Source organism: Pleurodeles waltl, chromosome 8 (genome assembly GCF_031143425.1).
Source record: "Pleurodeles waltl isolate 20211129_DDA chromosome 8, aPleWal1.hap1.20221129, whole genome shotgun sequence".
NCBI lineage: Eukaryota > Metazoa > Chordata > Amphibia > Caudata > Salamandridae > Pleurodeles > Pleurodeles waltl.
Window position 1 is genome coordinate 744418837 of NC_090447.1, and position 17111 is coordinate 744435947.

Genomic DNA, 17111 nt, shown 5'->3' on the forward strand with positions numbered 1-17111 from the left:
CGATCATTTGGCTCGCACGCTGTCGGACCATTCCCCGGTTAAATTGGAGCTTGCGGTGCCTGGTGGGCCTGCGCGGGCTTTTATGTGGCAGTTGCCTCAGGGGGTGCTCCGAGATGAGATGTTTCGCGAGGAGATTCGCTGAGATATTGTTTGGGAGGCTTTCAAGGTGGTCGTTCATGGGCTATGTATTTCGAAGCAACATGGCGTGTTGCGGGCGTTGCGATGTGAGCTGGCTGAGCTAGAGGTTCAGATAGCGGAACTGGAGTCTCGTCTGGTGAAGGATTGGTCTGGCGATACGCTGGCGCCTCTGCGGGCTGCAGTATCCTCGTATGAAGAGGACTCTCTCAGGGAGATACATTTTTTTGGGAAAGTTTGCGTGGGCAAGGCGCTACGGAGAGGGCGACAGGGCTGGGCGCACACTGGCGAACATGCTCCGCAGGCCGTGGGCCAGCAGCTATGTGTCTGAGATGAATGACTTAGGAGGGGAGAGTGTGGTTGGTACGGCTGCAGTTCTGAAGGTATTTACAACCTTTTTTAAGGATCTGTATTCTGCTCCTGCTGAACTGTCTGAGGAGGTGGCCCAGAACTATTTTTCTGAGATTATCTGCTCTGGTTTGATAGAGCGCACAGGGAATATTTTGACGCTCCGTTCACTGAGGAAGAGGTTAAAGCTGCGATTCGCAGTTTACTGGGAGATAAGGCCCCCGGCCTGGATGGGCTGACCCCTGCGCTTTATAAAGAATATGCTGATATCCTGGCGCCCCATTTGTTGGAGGTGAATGCTGAGGCCCTGCAAAATCGAGTCCTTCCGGTTTCTTTGCACGAGGTGCTTATCGTTATGATTCTCAAGCCCGGTAAGGATCCATATAGCTGCGATTCGTATCGCCTGCTCTCTATGATTAACATAGACAACAAAATATTGGCAAAAATGATAACGGCACGGTTGTAGCGGCGGATGAAGAAGCTGGTGCTGCCAGATCAGTCGGGATTTGTTCCGGGACGGTCCACGGCGCACAATTTGCGCACATTCTTCGCGGTTGCTGGCTCAGTCGCCACTGATGACGAGGCTGTGGCAGGGTTCTTAGACGCTACAAAGGCATTTGATTCATTGGCATGGCAATATCTGTTTGAGCTTCTTGAGAGAGTGGGGATGAGTGTGCGCTTTGTGAATTGGATCCGTTTGTTATATTCGCAGCCGGTGCCCGTCTGCGGATGAATGGCTGCATGTCGAAGCCCTTTCCAGTGGCGCGCGGGACCAAGCAGGGGTGCCCTCTGTCTCCGTTGCTTTTTGCGATAGCGATGGAGCCTTTGGTGGCTTTTTTGCGACAGCACCATAGTGTTAAGGGGTTGCCGTTTCGTCAGAGGTCAATCCTGATATCTATGTATGCAGATGATGTTGCGCTGTATGTGCAGGACCCCGTTCACAATTTAGACGTGCTGCTGGATGAGATAGTCCGGTTTGGGGGAATTTCTGGAATAAGGATAAATTGGTCCAAATCCTTGGTGCTGCCTCTTTCGCCGGGAACGGCGGTTTGTCGTTCCCGATATCCTATTGTCTGGGCGGACGGTCCGGTTAGGTATTTGGGAATTTGGCTGAGTTGCGATGTTGAGACACTCTGGTTGGCCAACTATGGTAAAGCTATGTCTTGGTTGGAGGATAGAATTGTGGTGTGGTGTTCCTTGCCCTTGTCGTTGACCGGACGGATTGCGGTGGCAAAGATGCTGGTACTGCCCACATTTTTTTTACCTGTTTCTTAATCTCCCTCTGGTTCTTACGGCTGTTTTTTTGCAGTGGCTCCGTTCAGCTCTGATTCGCCTGGTCTGGGCTGGAGGTCAGCCTCGCATTGCATGGGCGAAATTGGTGCTACCGTTTGAGGCGGGCGGACTTGCGGCCCCTGATCTGGAGTTCTATTATCATTGTGCGCAGGCTTACTTTGCGTATTACTGGATTTGTCCGGTTCGTTATTTGCCTCATCTTGCCCCAGAGAGTGATGCGGTGTGGCCGGATGGTTTTGAGCGAGTGCTGGGAAGCCTGTTTAGGACTCGCCCCTGGGGGGTGGATACGGTGGCTTGTACCGTTAGGTCCTGGACGGCCCTGTTGAAGCGATCTGGTGTACGTGTGCCTTTTGCGCCGTCAATGTCGGTGGCGGCCGTGGCTGATGAGGCGCTGTTCCGTGATTCGCAGCTGCGGAATTTTCTCTGTGCTTCAGGCTTGTTATCCTTAGAAGACTGGTTTGTCGATGGGAGGTTGATATCCCCGGGGGAGGTACTGGGGGATGGGCCTGCTAAAGCGCTACACCACTTGTTTGTGTTGCGGGTGTGCGCTATGCTGCGTGCGCGATATCCTGGTCTCCCTGAGATTCCGCCGACCTGCCGCACGTTGGAGGTGCTGTGGAGTGTACAGTCACCAAAGAAGCTTATCACTAAATTGTATGGCTGTATACAGGAGCAGGAGGAGGGCTGGTGTTGGCTGCTAGGGTGAAGTGGGCGGCTGATGTGGGGGAGGATATTTCGGATGACATCTGGAGGGCGTGCTGTACGCATATGAAAGAGCTATCGCCCCAAAAAATTAATTAATAAATAAAACTGCTTACCTTAAGAAGGTTGCTTCGATGTTCCTTGCCCCCTTGGTGCTTCTGTGTGTCTTCTCTCCCCTTCCAATCCACATGCATGCCTCATGCTGTTACCCAGCATGAGATAAGCCCCTAGATTGGTCTAACCAATCTGAATTGCCGCTCAGAGGGGGACTGGGAGACTGCACTGGTTCCTCACCCTGGCTGTGGTACACAGCCCGGGTGGAGAGTTTTAAGTGTGCATGTCGGCCAAACCAATGCACACTTTGAACTACTCCTCCCCTCCACCACTGCTGCTGACGGCAATAGCCCTGCCCTAAGAAGAGGAAGCAAAAAATAAAACAATAATACACTAGTATTATACATACATTAGTGTCCCCTTAGGCATGAGAAGTGCATCAGGAAGTGTACCTCCTGATTTGCACCCCTGGTTACCAGCCAGAGGTTTCACCTGCATCTAGTTAGTGAAATGTCTGCCAGTGGAGCACCAGAAGTGTAGTTATTGCCCATACGTAATCAACCCTTGATGTGACACACAGTTAATGACTGCTCACATTATCACATTGCTCTTGTTTCCCTATTTCTGTAGACTTTGGGGCATATTTATAAGTGAAGTTGCGTCGCTCTTGCACCATGCAAAGTGGTGCATGCACAAAGCAAACACAAAATGCAATTTATGAAGCCACACAAGGCTAACTTGGGTGGCCCTGAGTGGCTTAATAAATCTGGAGCAAAGCAATGCAGTGCAAACCACTGTGTTGCGTTACTCTGCCCCAGGGAGGCATTCCATGGGTGTTGCGTGGTCGTTCCCATGCAACATCCATGGATTTGGACACATTCCCAGATTTACCAGAAGTGGTGGACCTGGGAATGCGCAAAAATGCTACGCTTTCCCAGGTGAGTAGTAACGAGGAGAACCATCTTTTTTTCTCCAGTTTTCCTCTTTCTGTGTGTGCAAGAAGAAAATGCCTCAGGGAGTTGTTTCTGTGCAGGAAGGTGCCCCTTCCTGCACAAAAACAACCCTCCTTACTATGCAGGCACCCTTACACCTTCGTAATAAGCAGCCAAAATGGCACACGTACAGGGACAAAGACATAAGTGCGTTGTGACTTGCTGCGTTGCGCTGCTTGATTGCCCATAAATATGGCCCCTTATACTAGTGGCACAACGCAAATTAATGTGCCCCTCACCAACCCTGCGGTCATTGAGTCTCCAATATCTCACAGATATTCATTGGCATTGGGCTGAATATGTGCCGCCCTGAAGGGGTTGGGGGGCCTCCAGAAGGGGTGAAGCCCCCTGAAGGGTTAGTGGCCCTATGCATTGCAGGGCTGTATCAGCCTGTGGTATGGCCCTTCTTTATAAGGGAAAATGACCATTTGTTGAGCACAAAAGCAAAAACTTACATAAAATTGTCATGAGCAGATTTGTTCAGCCTTTCTTGCCACAGACATAAACAGACTTCTGAAAGAAGCCAGTCAAGAAAGAGATATGTTGATCACAGATTAGTGGGGTGTCTGTAAACCAGCCAGTCCACTGGACACTCTGTGATTCATTGTCCTGTCATTACGCGCCAGGTGAGCCTGAGTCCAAGAGAGGATGTCATTTTTTGTTCTTCGAACTACAGACAGCTGGCAGCAAGCTTGTGCACTTCATTTGATGACCAGGTCATGTGAGAACATACAATGATCGAAGAACTGCTGAGGTACGGCATGGACCATTGATTGGGTGAAGAGAAACCTGTAGCCTTCACATTTCAGTCAGATCACTTATGCAGTCCCACTAGTTCAATCAGTCCTACACCGTCTAACTTAAGAAGACTTATCGCATAGCCCCGACCTCCTGAACAGTGTGCCACCTTCTTGCAAGCAGGAACAGGAGTAAATTTCACACTCACAAAAAGAGATGTATGTGATAGCAGTCTCGCCCGGTCTGAAGCAATCCTATGTTGAAAAGTTCAACACAGGTCCATCATTCCAAATTAACTACCATTTTATGGGAAACCAGCAAACACTGTTTAGTAGAAGGGACTTTGGTGGCAAATAGAGCTCGCGCTACAATGCAGATTCAAAATTGCTAGATTTCCCATTGCCTAGTTTGACACATCCCAGGTTCGCGAGAGTAAACATCTGTACTATTTTTTACACATTCAACAGAGCTCTACTAATTATTCAGATTTTGACAATACAGAGCTCTGCCACTTATCCATTAAATATCCTGCCTTTTAAAAACTTAAATCACCAAATGCGTCTTTAGCAGTCTTTTCTTGGTGTTAACATAGCTGCACATGGTAGTCTGCCAGTAAACAGAAGAATCCTTCAGTCTGCCTATAGTATATGGATTCATCAATTTCTGTGAATGTCTATATATCCAAAGAAACTACATTTCTGGCTTGTAATACATCTTAAAGAGCAAGAACACCAATAAATAGTAGTAGAAGAAAAATGAATGTATAATCAAAACTATTACAAATCACACGTCCAACGATGACAGGCCTTAGCAAACAAAATCTAGAATGTATTTAATCCATCCTTTAAATTTACATTTCCTACATTTTAAAAGTTCATTAATTTAGTTAAAATTCGCAGCCAGTTAAAATGTGTCTATTAGGTGAAAATCCACTCGCCTACATTAGCTGTATTGCAGTCAAAAATGCAGTAACGCCAATAGTACGTTCTTAACTATCCAACTATCACACACCCTTATTATCATGTTCAGAACAATGAAATGTGGCTAAACTGATGTATACAAATATGTGGCCATTTCATGTTGAAAGGGAGAGATAGCAAAACATTGAATAAATTCTACTTGTGTTACATGCTGGGGGAATTGTATTTAGGCACATATCATTTATATCAGAGCTGCCTTCAGTAGGAACGCTCATGTATGGTGTTTTTTTCTCACCCTACAGAGATACCACATAACTTAACAGCAAACAAAATCACTTACTTTGTAGTGCTTAACACTGTACTTTCCAGACAGTCCAGCGGGGTCCACCTTGACTGAGATAGTTGGGCTGCGGATCCATCCATCCATGATTGCAAAGGTCATCAGCCAAAGAGGTATCTGACACGGACGATGTGGGTGACAATCGTCCTGCCAGAGGTGAAATCGGGATCGACTCTGGGTTATAATGAGACTGGATGGTGAGGACGGTAGTCAGGACTACTGTGTCGGGTCCGCAAGTAGCCCTACTAAGCAAAGTCAAGCTGAATGTTTTTATCTCCTTCTGTTCATTAGTGTACCACGGAATGCAGAATAACGCCGATTAAAACTCAGCTGTATAAAACTGACATTATTACGTATGCACTCTCTGGATGCCCTGACTGTGAAACAACCTATTGTTTAAGGCTTGGTTAAAAATGCATCTTTCTGTCTCAGCTGCTGAAAGAAACATCTCTATGGATGCCATTACTGCATGATAACACCCAATATAGAATAACGTTCCACACTAGTTGCAAGGAGTAGCACAGCTGCAGCTCTCTCTTTTAGTTCCCTCCCCTTGGTATCAGTAACTAGGATGTTTCTTGGCATACAACCTTCTTGCATTTCAATGGTTTACTTGCCCCTCTGACAAATGTCTGCACAGAACCTCCCTCTAATGACTGGCTTAATTAACTAACTGTTTGAATCTCCTCTTGGTGATAGGGAGTTAGGCTGACCAATTGTATCCACACATAGGGGGTCAAAGCGGAAACCGCCAAAAGACCGCACCGCGGTCAAATGACCGCGGCGGTCATTCTAACTTTCCCGCTGGGCCGGCGGGCGATCTCCAAAAGATCGCCCGCCGGCCCAGCGGGAAAGCCCCTGCAAAGAGGAAGCCGGCTCCGAATGGAGCCGGCGGATTTGCAGGGGTGCGACGGGTGCAGTGGCACCCGTCGCGATTTTCAGTGGCTGCTTTGCAGACACTGAAAATCTTTGTGGGGCCCTGTTAGGGGTCCCCTGCACTGCCCATGCCAGTGGCATGGGCAGTGCAGGGGCCCCCAGGGGCCCCACGACACCCGTTCCCGCCATCCTGTTCCTGGTGGTAAAAAACGCCAGGAACAGGATGGCGGGAAGGGGGTCGGAATCCCCATGGCGGTGCTGCAAGCAGCGCCGCCATGGAGGATTCCCTGGGCCAGGGGTAAACCGGCGGGAAACCGCCAGTTCCCCTTTTCTGACCGCGGCTTTACTGCCGCAGTCAGAATGGCCCAGGAAGCACCGCCAGCCTGTTGGCGGTGCTTCCGTGGTCGTTGACCCTGGCGGTCGGTGACCGCCAGGGTCAGAATGACCCCCATAATGCCTAAACTCTCAGATTGTTCCTTTGAACAGGTCACTCTTTCTGACTACCCTCATGGTATCCCCTAGCTCTGATTGTCTCACCTGCATGTCCAGTATCTTCTCCACTGCATGGTAGTTCTGCTCAAGCATCACTAAAAAGCTCTGACTTGTTCTGACTAATCCCACACTTGAGTCGCTCATTCATGAAGTCACCAGCAGAGGTCTCTGCCGATTTCATTATTTACCTTTTTGAAATAAGTATTTTATTACACTTAGATGATCAAGAGTTCAAGCACCACATTGAAGTATAAAGAATATAAGGTTCCCTGGGGAATATTACTAGCATTATCATACCAATGTCCAATATACCAAAATCCAGGGGAAACGTCCGGAACAATAATGCCGGAACCATGACAATGCTCTTGACGCAAGCGGAACCACGCTTGCATTAAGCCTCCCTTTTTCTCTGCCTTAAACACACATGTGCTGAACAACGCACATGCGTGGTTAAGGCAGAGAAAAAGGGAGTCAGTATCGGGAGAGGACGCAGCCAGGTTAGTGGGGCGGGGAGGACGTTTTTAGGTTAGTTTTGTTTTTAGGGTGGGGGTGAAGGGTCGGGGTAATTTTGTTTTCAGGGCAAGAGTGGGGGTTGGGGTTGTTTTGTATTTAGGGCATGTGGGGTGGGTTTTTAGGGGTGGGGTGTCAGGCTAATTTTGTTTTTAGTGGTGGGGTAATTTTGCATTTAGGGTGGGTGGGGGTTCGGGGTAATTTTGTATTTAGGGCAGGTGGGTGGATTGGATTTGAAGGGGTGGAGGGGTTGGGGTAATTTTGCATTTAAAGCAGGTGGGGGTTCAGGTTTTTAGGGGTGGGGGATCGGGGTAATTTTGTTTTTAGGGTGTAGGATGCGGTCAGGAAAGTGGGGCTGGGGGAGGGTTGGGGGTAGTTTTTAGGGGTCAAGGTGGTTTGGTTATTTTTTTAAGGGTTGGGGTGGTTGGGGTAGTTTTGTTTTTAGGGCAGAGGTGGGGGTCAGGGTAATATGGTTTTCAGGGCGAGGTCGGGGTAATTTTTGGATTTATGGCGGGTGGCGGGTGGCGGGCGGGTATTTAGGGGTGGGGGTATTTTTGTATTTAGGGCAGGTGGGGGTCAGGTTTTTAGGGGCAGGGTAATTTTGTTTTTAGGGGTGGGGTAGATTCATTTTTGGGGGTGTGGGTCGGTTGTTTTAGGGGAGGGGTAGTTGTATTTTTAGGGCATGTGGGGAGGGTGGGTTAGTTGTGTTTATAGGGCGAGTAGGGGGGTGGCATGTGAAAACCACGCATGGTGTTCTACACATGCCTTTACTAGGCATGCCTTTACAACAAAAAATCGTTGTAAAGGCTTGTGTGGTAAAGGCATTAATGGAAACAACATGGTCATTGTTCCTACCACATTGTTCAGACATGCGTGGTTGGTGCATGAGTTGTTCCATCATACATCCAAATCCAGCATTCCTACCCATTCACGTCGCATGCTACATGTTCATCCCACTTCCTCACATCACCCAAGCCTCTATACATCCTCACTTTACAGCAACAACCCAGGATACACAAAACTTTTAAGAACATCAACACTCCCTATTCATTACAAACTGTTTATAATAACTAGAAAACCTTCTCATTCTCTTCTACACAATCTCCTACCCCAGCCAAGTTTTCATCAGTCTCCTTATTACTTAGCTGCATCTCTTCATTTACTTTCCTCGTACATTCAGAGATTCAGGTAATATTCTGAGAAACTAAAAACACCAAGGGGCATATTTACAATGAACTGGAGTAGGACAATGCACAAGTCTTTTTGCTGTGCTGCCATATGCCAATTTGCAAGTGCAGGAATGCATCGTATTTACAAGATAAAACACATTCCTGTCCTTTCAGCCAGAGCCAGTGCACAATTTGCTGCCCAGCGCCAACACAGACACCCTTGCACCACAGAGCAAGGGTGTCAGCATTGTTGGCAGGATTGCTTTTGTGTAGGAAGGAGCACGCTTCCTCCACAAAAACAATCCATGGGGGCTTTATCCTCTTTCTATGTTTTCTGTATTCTGCAGCACAGATATAAGGAGGAAAAAATGAGGGGAAATACAGATATTTCTCCTCGTTACGCTTCTCCTGGGGATACGAACAGTTTTGACGCATTCCCAGGTTTACAGACCTTTGTAAATCTGGGAATGCCTCAAAAGGCATGAGTGTTGCGAGGGCAAACCTACTGCAATACCCATGGAATGCTCCTTGACGCAGTGTAAGACAACGCAGTGACTTTTGCTGCGTTTTCGTACACCATATCTGTGAGGCCATAAAAATCCATGCAAAGTGGCTTTGGGTGGCCTCTTAGATATGGGTCTGCACTCTGTGATGCCCGGAGCGTCATAAAAAATGACACACTGGCAGCACAAGGGGCTTGTAAATAAGCCCTCAAGATTTCCTGGTGAGAACAGAAACTTTTTTTCTAACCAGGAATAGCAAAACTACTATTAACCGATCAAATTCCAGCTTTCCAGTACACATTGCCATAACATTCCACAAACCACCCAGCTACCTCAGATCACCAAGCAACAAAGCTTAGGCCAACTTTTGGAGTCACTCTACCTCAGATATGTTCACCACATCAGGTAGCAGTGTGTTACAATAGATACACTCAGTTCTTTCTCAGATGGCATCACTTTGCTGCTCCATTGCTGTCTTCAGTTCACACCTGAGCTTCCTCAGGAGGCACTGAACTATATTCTCTGCCTCATTATAGATGGATTTCCACCCTCAGATCTGGTTAAACCGAGTTATACTTTTTCATATGTACACGTCCTAATGTGTGCTAGGGCACCAATTCCCTAGGATGGGCTTGGGCCACTGTAGAGGTCCAGGAGTCTCTGACTCCCTCTTTAACTCATCTAACATGTGCAGAGGTAGTGTCTCTCCAGTGAATTTGCCAATGTGCAGCCTCACAAAGCCCTCTACACCTGTAATCACCTGATGAACCAACCTTTCATGCACAATGTACTGTTACCACAGTGCCTTTGCTTAGAGGCTCCTATTCCGAATATGGTGCCTGGAACTGAACCTCCGCCTGATCTCCCAGAGAACGTATTCATAGTGCAGTATGATTAGGCCCACTCCCCTGACAATACAATAAAGGCCGCCTATTTGACAGGATCAATTCTATCCAGGATTGCGTGGGGAGCCTGTGCTGGTGTCCCAAGGATTGCTGGCACACCATCAGATGAGGAGTGCAAGGCGGCCGGCAGGCCGGGAAAGGTACATTTATATTTTATTCCCCCCCACCCTGTAACACTCCCCCCCCACACACACTCATCCTCTGCACCCCTTTGCGATTTGTAGCGGCCGCTCATGGAAATACCATCAACACCCCTGATTAGGATGCCTTTTGTTCCTGCAGACAAAGTGGAAGCAAGGTCAAGGAGGGAAAACTTGCCCCAAATCAGTTCTTCCATGAGCATTGAGCCCTCTGGTAGCCACACCTCTATGGTAACCAATCATGCTCCTATCAACTGAGGAAGGATTGTGCCACCTTGAAAGGGGCAAGAATGTAGCACGCCTGGATAGGCAGATGACACACATTTCAGAATCTTTGCCACTAGTTAGGAGGGGACCTAGTAGCCCAATGGCTATTAACCATGTGATTCCCCTCAGAGCACTTTCCCGAGATAAATATGGCACCCCTGGCACTCTGACCCTCAAATCACACTCAGCATCCCACATGCCAGATGTGCCTGCTACGATCACTGTCCATTGGGGCTCTTTATTGAGCTGGTGCTAAAACAGTCCAAAAAAGAGTGCAAGTCAATCTTAAATAGGGTGGACTTCGTCTAGTTGGACAGTGGGGGCTGTTGCATCATTGTCAGTAACACAACCATTTATAGTCAGGCGACTCAAGTTGGCCACAGTGATGCTCGTTTGGGGTTGATGCAGCCGCATAAATCTAAGCAATAGCCACAGAGATGGAACAGCACCTCGGACATCCTGCAACAAAAACAGTTGCATTGTTCCGTGCCTTGAAGCCTTCTTTATCTCGTTCTTCAATGATATCAGTTCACATTCAGCACAAAAACAAAAAAAAGAGGAGTGGAAGCATAGAAGACAGGTTTTTCAGCTTCGTGGTGCATCTTGGCCAGATTAGGCTGTGCCAATTACACTCTGAATGCCTTTGCCTATACTAACCAACGCCAATCTCACAATTAATTTCAGCAGTCTCCTTACATACATCTTACAGCCACTGCTAAGCTTCAGCGGCACTAAACATTTTAGTGGCTTCTCTGTTTTGAATTCCTAAAACAGTCAGTGTCATATTCTAAGAATACTTAGGCACCAATGGCTTAGAGTGGCTCTTAGGAAACGTATTTTAGAAATAATTAAAAAACTGGATAGTTATAATCTAATGTAATAAATTCTACTTACAGTTCTCTTATCATCTTCAAAGACTTCTCTGGCTTCTTCATAGGAGCATTTCTCCTCCATGCATTCACGCTCAAGTGATGCTTTCATCATTATCTCTTCAAATATGCTATTTGCCCGCTTCTGCCGTGTTTTTAATACATTATTTGCTTCCTCGTGTCGTATAAATACTGAAAAATTAAAATAGTTGTAATTGAATTGTTGCACAGTTTTATATATGTTATTTGCTTTTTTCACATATAGACCTCTATCAGTGACAGTGAAGGGATTCCCTGTCACTGATAGTGCCTACTGCCATGGTTTTCATGGCGGTAAGGAAGCCACGGAAACCATGGCGGTAGGCGGGGTCATTATCCCGCAGGCAGTACAGTGACAGCCGCCGGGTTGAAGATTAATATCTCCAGTCCGGCGGCCGTTACGGCAGTGGCGGTCGGTGTGGTACATTGGCGGTTTGGCTTCAGCCAAACCGCCAATGACATAATATGGTGGAAAGTACTGCCAGCCTGTTGGCAGTACGTTCCACCATGTTACCGCCAACCGCCAGGGTCATAATGAGGGCCTAAGTCTATGTTAGATCTGGCCCTTGCTGCAGTACCACTCCCAAGTTTTACCCACTGCTTTTTGCTGAATTTGTTTTTGCTGGCCTTGGGACTCGGTGCACTTCCCACTGCTGACCAGAACTAAAACGCCCTTGCAGTCTCCTTAAAACATTGTAGAATTGGTTTATTCTCAATTGGCATATTTAATTTAGTTTTAAGTCCCTAGTAAAGTGCACTACAAAGACCAGGGCCTGTAAATTAAATGCTACTAGTGGGCCAGCAGCACTTATTGTGTCACCCACTTAAGTAGCACTTTTAACATGTCTCAGGTCTGCCAGTGCAGCCTGTGTGAGCAGTTTTAAACTGCCATTTCAACTTGGCAAAATAAACTTTTGCCACACCCAAAAAAAGTTTTACCCACTGCTTTTTGCTGAATTTGTTTTTGCTGGCCTTAGGACTCGGTGCACTTCCCACTGCTGACCAGAACTAAAACGCCTGTGCAGTCTCCTTAAAACATTGTCGAATTGGTTTATTCTCAATTGGCATATTTAATTTAGTTTTAAGTCCCTAGTAAAGTGTACTACAAAGACCAGGGCCTGTAAATTAATTGCTACTAGTGGGCCAGCAGCACTTATTGTGTCACCCACTTAAGTAGCACTTTTAATATGTCTCAGGTCTGCCAGTGCAGCCTGTGTGGGCAGTTTTAAACTGCCATTTCAACTTGGCAAAATAAACTTTTGCCACAGCCAAAATTTCCTTTTTAATACACATAAGCCACCCCTAGAGTAAGACACATGACAGGGTGGAATGTATTTAAAAAGGACATGTACCTTTAAGCTTTACATGTTCTAGTAGTGAACAACTCTAAGTTTGTTTTTCATCTTCCATAGGATAACATTGAAGTTGCCACATTATCTTTTAGAAGTGTAATTCTAAAAGGAAATAGGTAACCAGTTCATGTTAGGTGTTTCTGGAATCACAATGTTAAATTCTAACTAATGGTGAAGTTGAATGTTTTATTGCAATTCTGAAAATGCCACTTTCAGAAAGTTGGCATTGGTTCACCTGACATTTGGGTGTTTTGTGCCACAATTATGATCTATAAGTGACAAATGTATAATATTATGTGTGAAGGTCTAACGGGAAACTTTAATTAATGTGATAAACTGAAAGCCTATATGAAGGTTCGGAAATGCTGAGACCCTCCCTTTTTTACTTACTTTTTGAAAAACTTTAGTTAGCTTTATCCTACCCCAAATTTAGTTTTTCCACATTCTTTTTGTCTTTTATTTCCTTTTGACTTTTTCCCCCGTGTTTTGTAGCCCAGTATTTAGTGACTTATCATTTTTATGGATTTCCTTACGTAATCAACTAATATGGATTGTTTTAAATTGTCTTCATGCTTAGAAGAACTGGTCATTTGTTTTCAGAACACCAGGTTCTAGTGCTTATGTTCTGTATTGCATTATTCGAATGCATAGTCTGCTGGATGTTAATCAAGCTTCGGTTGTTCCAATGTCTTAGACACCCGATGGTAATTCTGTATCACTATAGTCTTGTTTTGAGGACTATCTACATTAACCGGAGCCTGAGTTTGTAACAAAACTCTTTAACTTTATTCCTGACTTGGGTTTTCCTTGTGTGGCCAAATTGGTCATACTGTAAACTGAAATGTTGATTGATTTGTGTTACTGATTTCTCTTACCCCTTAGCTGGGGTGAAAAGATCCATTGACCTTGTTTAAAGCATACCTGAAATGCTCCAGTAAATCTGTTAACAGAGATCTGGTAACTCCCCCGATGAAGGAGACTAATCAGATAGAGTTAAAGGGACTTAGGGATACCTGTGCCTATTATGAAATTGTCCAAACCCAGTTCAAGAAGTGACCCCTATGGTTTGTTTAAAGATTGATGGAGTTCCAGCATAGTTCCTTTGTAGCATTGTTCCTTTGCAGTGGATGCATGAGTATTAATAGGGTGTGCGCTTGCGCTGCTGTTGCTGAAGATTGTGGTGAAATGTGATGGTGTGAAGTGTTTTGCGGTTTTCAAAGTTTTTGTTGTGATTGTGGCACTTTCTGTTAAGAAGTTGTGTTGGTTAACGGGTCCGTCTTGGCCTAAGATCCTGGGATAATGCACAAGTGTGGAAGACACTTGGGGCCAGATTTATGACACATTTAACCAATTGCAAACAGCCCATTGGTAAAATGCATTTCCCTATGTATCAACCCTATTTTGCGAGTCGGTAGCTATTACCAACTCACAAAATAGGGCTTGTGAGTCACTATTAGGAAGTGGCATGTAAAGGGCAACCCTTCCTAGCACCGATTCGCATTGGTATGTATGAATGTTTTGCGACTAGTCGCAAAACATTCATACTTTACCGACTCCTTGAAGGAGGTGGTAACCCATCCGCAATCGGGAAGGAGTCCCCAAGGGAGCCCTTCTTATTTGTGAATGGGGTGCCAAAAAAATTTCAGAGCAGCAGTCTTATGGACCACTGCCTACTCTAAAAAAATGAAAAGAAAACTTTTCATTTTTATTTTTGAAATGAATTCCGTTTTTTTTAAAGGAAAATGGGCTGCATTTAAAAATAAAAAACTGCTTTATTTAAAAAGCAGTCACAGACATGGTTGTATACTGACTCCAGCAGGCCACTATCACTGTTCTAAAGGGTCACCAATTGCAGCCTGCCTCCTAAATATTAATGATGCAGGTCACCTGAGACCTATATAACAATTGCAAACAGTGTCTCAGACAATGCTGTACATCAATGTTTGTGACTCGCAATTTGCGAGTCACACAAAAATACAAATTGCAAGTTGCAAACAATGAGGGTTGTACATCTGGCCCCATTTTAATTTATTGTCTGCAGTAAGCTACTTGTCATGAGACGTCATAGACAGTACCAGTAGTAGGAATCCAAACGGCTATGTCGGAGAATGGAAAAAACCTGGCACCTTGACCCTCCAACTCCAACAACATTGCTTTCAAGGATGCCCTACGCAAACATCACCAACTGATTCGCACCACCAAAAGCACCCACTTCAAAAACCGCATCAACGCCAACGCTCACAACAGTAAAGAGCTCTTCGGCATCGTCAATGAGCTCTCCACCCCCAGGACCTGCTCCAACGAACCCCTGCCATCACAGGAGTTCTGCAACTCACTGCCAACCCACTTCCGTCGAAAGATAGAAGAAATCCACAATAGCTTCAAACCCCAGACCCACCAGCTGACTACAAACACCCAAGAACCCAACGCTCCAACCAACACCCATCTCATCCACACCTGGACCCTCGTCAACATAGAGGACACCGCCACCACCATGGCCTCCATCCACTCCGGATCACCATCGGATCCCTGCCCACACCATATCTTCAATAAGGCAAACATCATCATCGCCCCCCACCTCTGCAAAACCATCAATAGCTCCTTCGAGTCAGCCACCTTCCCAAAAAGATGGAAGCACGCAGAAATCAACGCCCTGCTAAAGAAACCAAAGGCAGACCAAGACGACCCCAAGAACTACCGGGCGATCTCCCTCCTCCCCTTCCCAGCCAAGGTCATCGAAAAAATTGTAAACAGCCAATCCCGGTTCCTGGAAGACAGCAAGGTACTCGACACCTCCCAATCCGGATTCCGCAGAAACCACAGCACTGTGACTGCACTCATTGCTGCCACAGACGACATTAGGACCATGCTCGACGAAGGAGAAACAGCAGCACTCATCCTCCTGGACCTCTCCGCAGCTTTCGACACGGTATGTCATCACACTCTCTGCACACGCCTACACAACGCTGGAATCCGTGACAAGGCACTCGACAGGATCTCGTCATTTCTCTCAGGCAGAACCCAGAGAGTCCGCCTCCCACCGTTCCTGTCAGATGCTTCCAGAATCATCTGTGGAGTTCCCCAAGGATCTTGGCTCAGCCCCACGCTCTTCAACATTTACATGGCCCCCCTCGCCAACATCCCACAAACCCACCACATCAACATAGTTTCCTACGCAGACGACACTCAGCTCATCCTCTCCCTCACGAAAGACCCTACAACTGCAAAGAACAACCTCCACAATGGACTTCACGCCATCGCCAGCTGGATGGAATCAAGCCACCTCAAGTTAAACACAGACAAGACAGAAATCCTCATCTTTGGCACAAACCCCTCAACTTGGAATGACTCCTGGTGGCCCACCTCCCTACGGACAGCGCCCTCACCCACCACCCACGCACGCAACCTAGGCTTCATCTTGGACTCCACACTCAGCATGACTCAGCAGGTCAATGCCATCTCCTCTTCCTGCTACAACACTCTCCGCATGCTCCGCAAAATCTTCAAGTGGATTCCCATTGAAACCAGGAAAACTGTCACCCACGCCCTGGTCAGCAGCCGATTGGACTACGGAAATGCCCTATATGCAGGAATAACAACCAAACTCCTAACAAAACTGCAAAGAATCCAGAACGCATCCGATCGCCTCATTCTGGACATCCCACGCCATGACCACATTTCCCCCCACCTCAGAGACCTTCACTGGCTACCAGTGTCAAAGAGGATCACCTTCAAACTCCTCATCCACGCGCACAAGGCCCTCCACAACCCAGGCCCAGCCTACCTCAACGACAGACTCACCTTCCACACCCCCACCCGCAATCTTCGCTCCGCCAGCCTCGCCCTCGCCTCCATCCCCCGCATCCGCCGCACCACCACCGGAGGAAGATCCTTCTCTCACCTAGCCGACAAGACCTGGAACTCCCTACCTCTCCACCTTCGCCAGACCCAACACCTCTTGACATTCAGGAAACGCCTCAAGACATGGCTCTATGACCAGTAGTCCCCCCCCCCAGCGCCTTGAGACCCTAACGGGTGATTAGTGCGCTCTATAAATCCTTGATTGATTGATTGATTGAGTAGTATTCCTTGAGTGAGTGTGGGTGGTTGGTACTGGGGAATCCTGAGTGCACATGGAGGAACTGAATCAATTGGAGTGTGATCCGCTGGTCAAGTCTTATTCACTGTGTAATAGTGAAAGCCATAGCCACTTTGAAGTATTTCCTTTAGGAGCAGACAGTTGATGTTGGTTTTTTGATTGTATTGTTTTTCATTAGGTTTGCCTGATGAGTGATTGTGAGAGAAAATGTAAAGGAAGGTGAACTGCTGCAAGGAGTGAGATTGACTTCATACTGTGTCACACTGGTATAGGTTGGTTGGTGTGAGGCCGCACTGGTACTGGTGAACTACGTCGTAGAGGGCCGTACTGCTATTGGTTGGGAACATCAAAGTGAAGATTGTGGGAAG

At 46.8% G+C, this 17111-nt stretch overlaps 1 protein-coding gene across 1 annotated transcript in view; it reads right to left on the bottom strand.

Annotated features, from left to right (window-relative positions):
- The window catches only part of F7 (coagulation factor VII), a 195809-nt gene that overhangs the window by 146272 nt on the left and 32426 nt on the right, over positions 1–17111 (bottom strand). The window contains exon 2 of the mRNA XM_069204956.1: positions 11279–11445. Coding sequence (XP_069061057.1) covers positions 11279–11445 — 167 coding nt within the window. The remainder of the gene's footprint in view (positions 1–11278; positions 11446–17111) is intronic.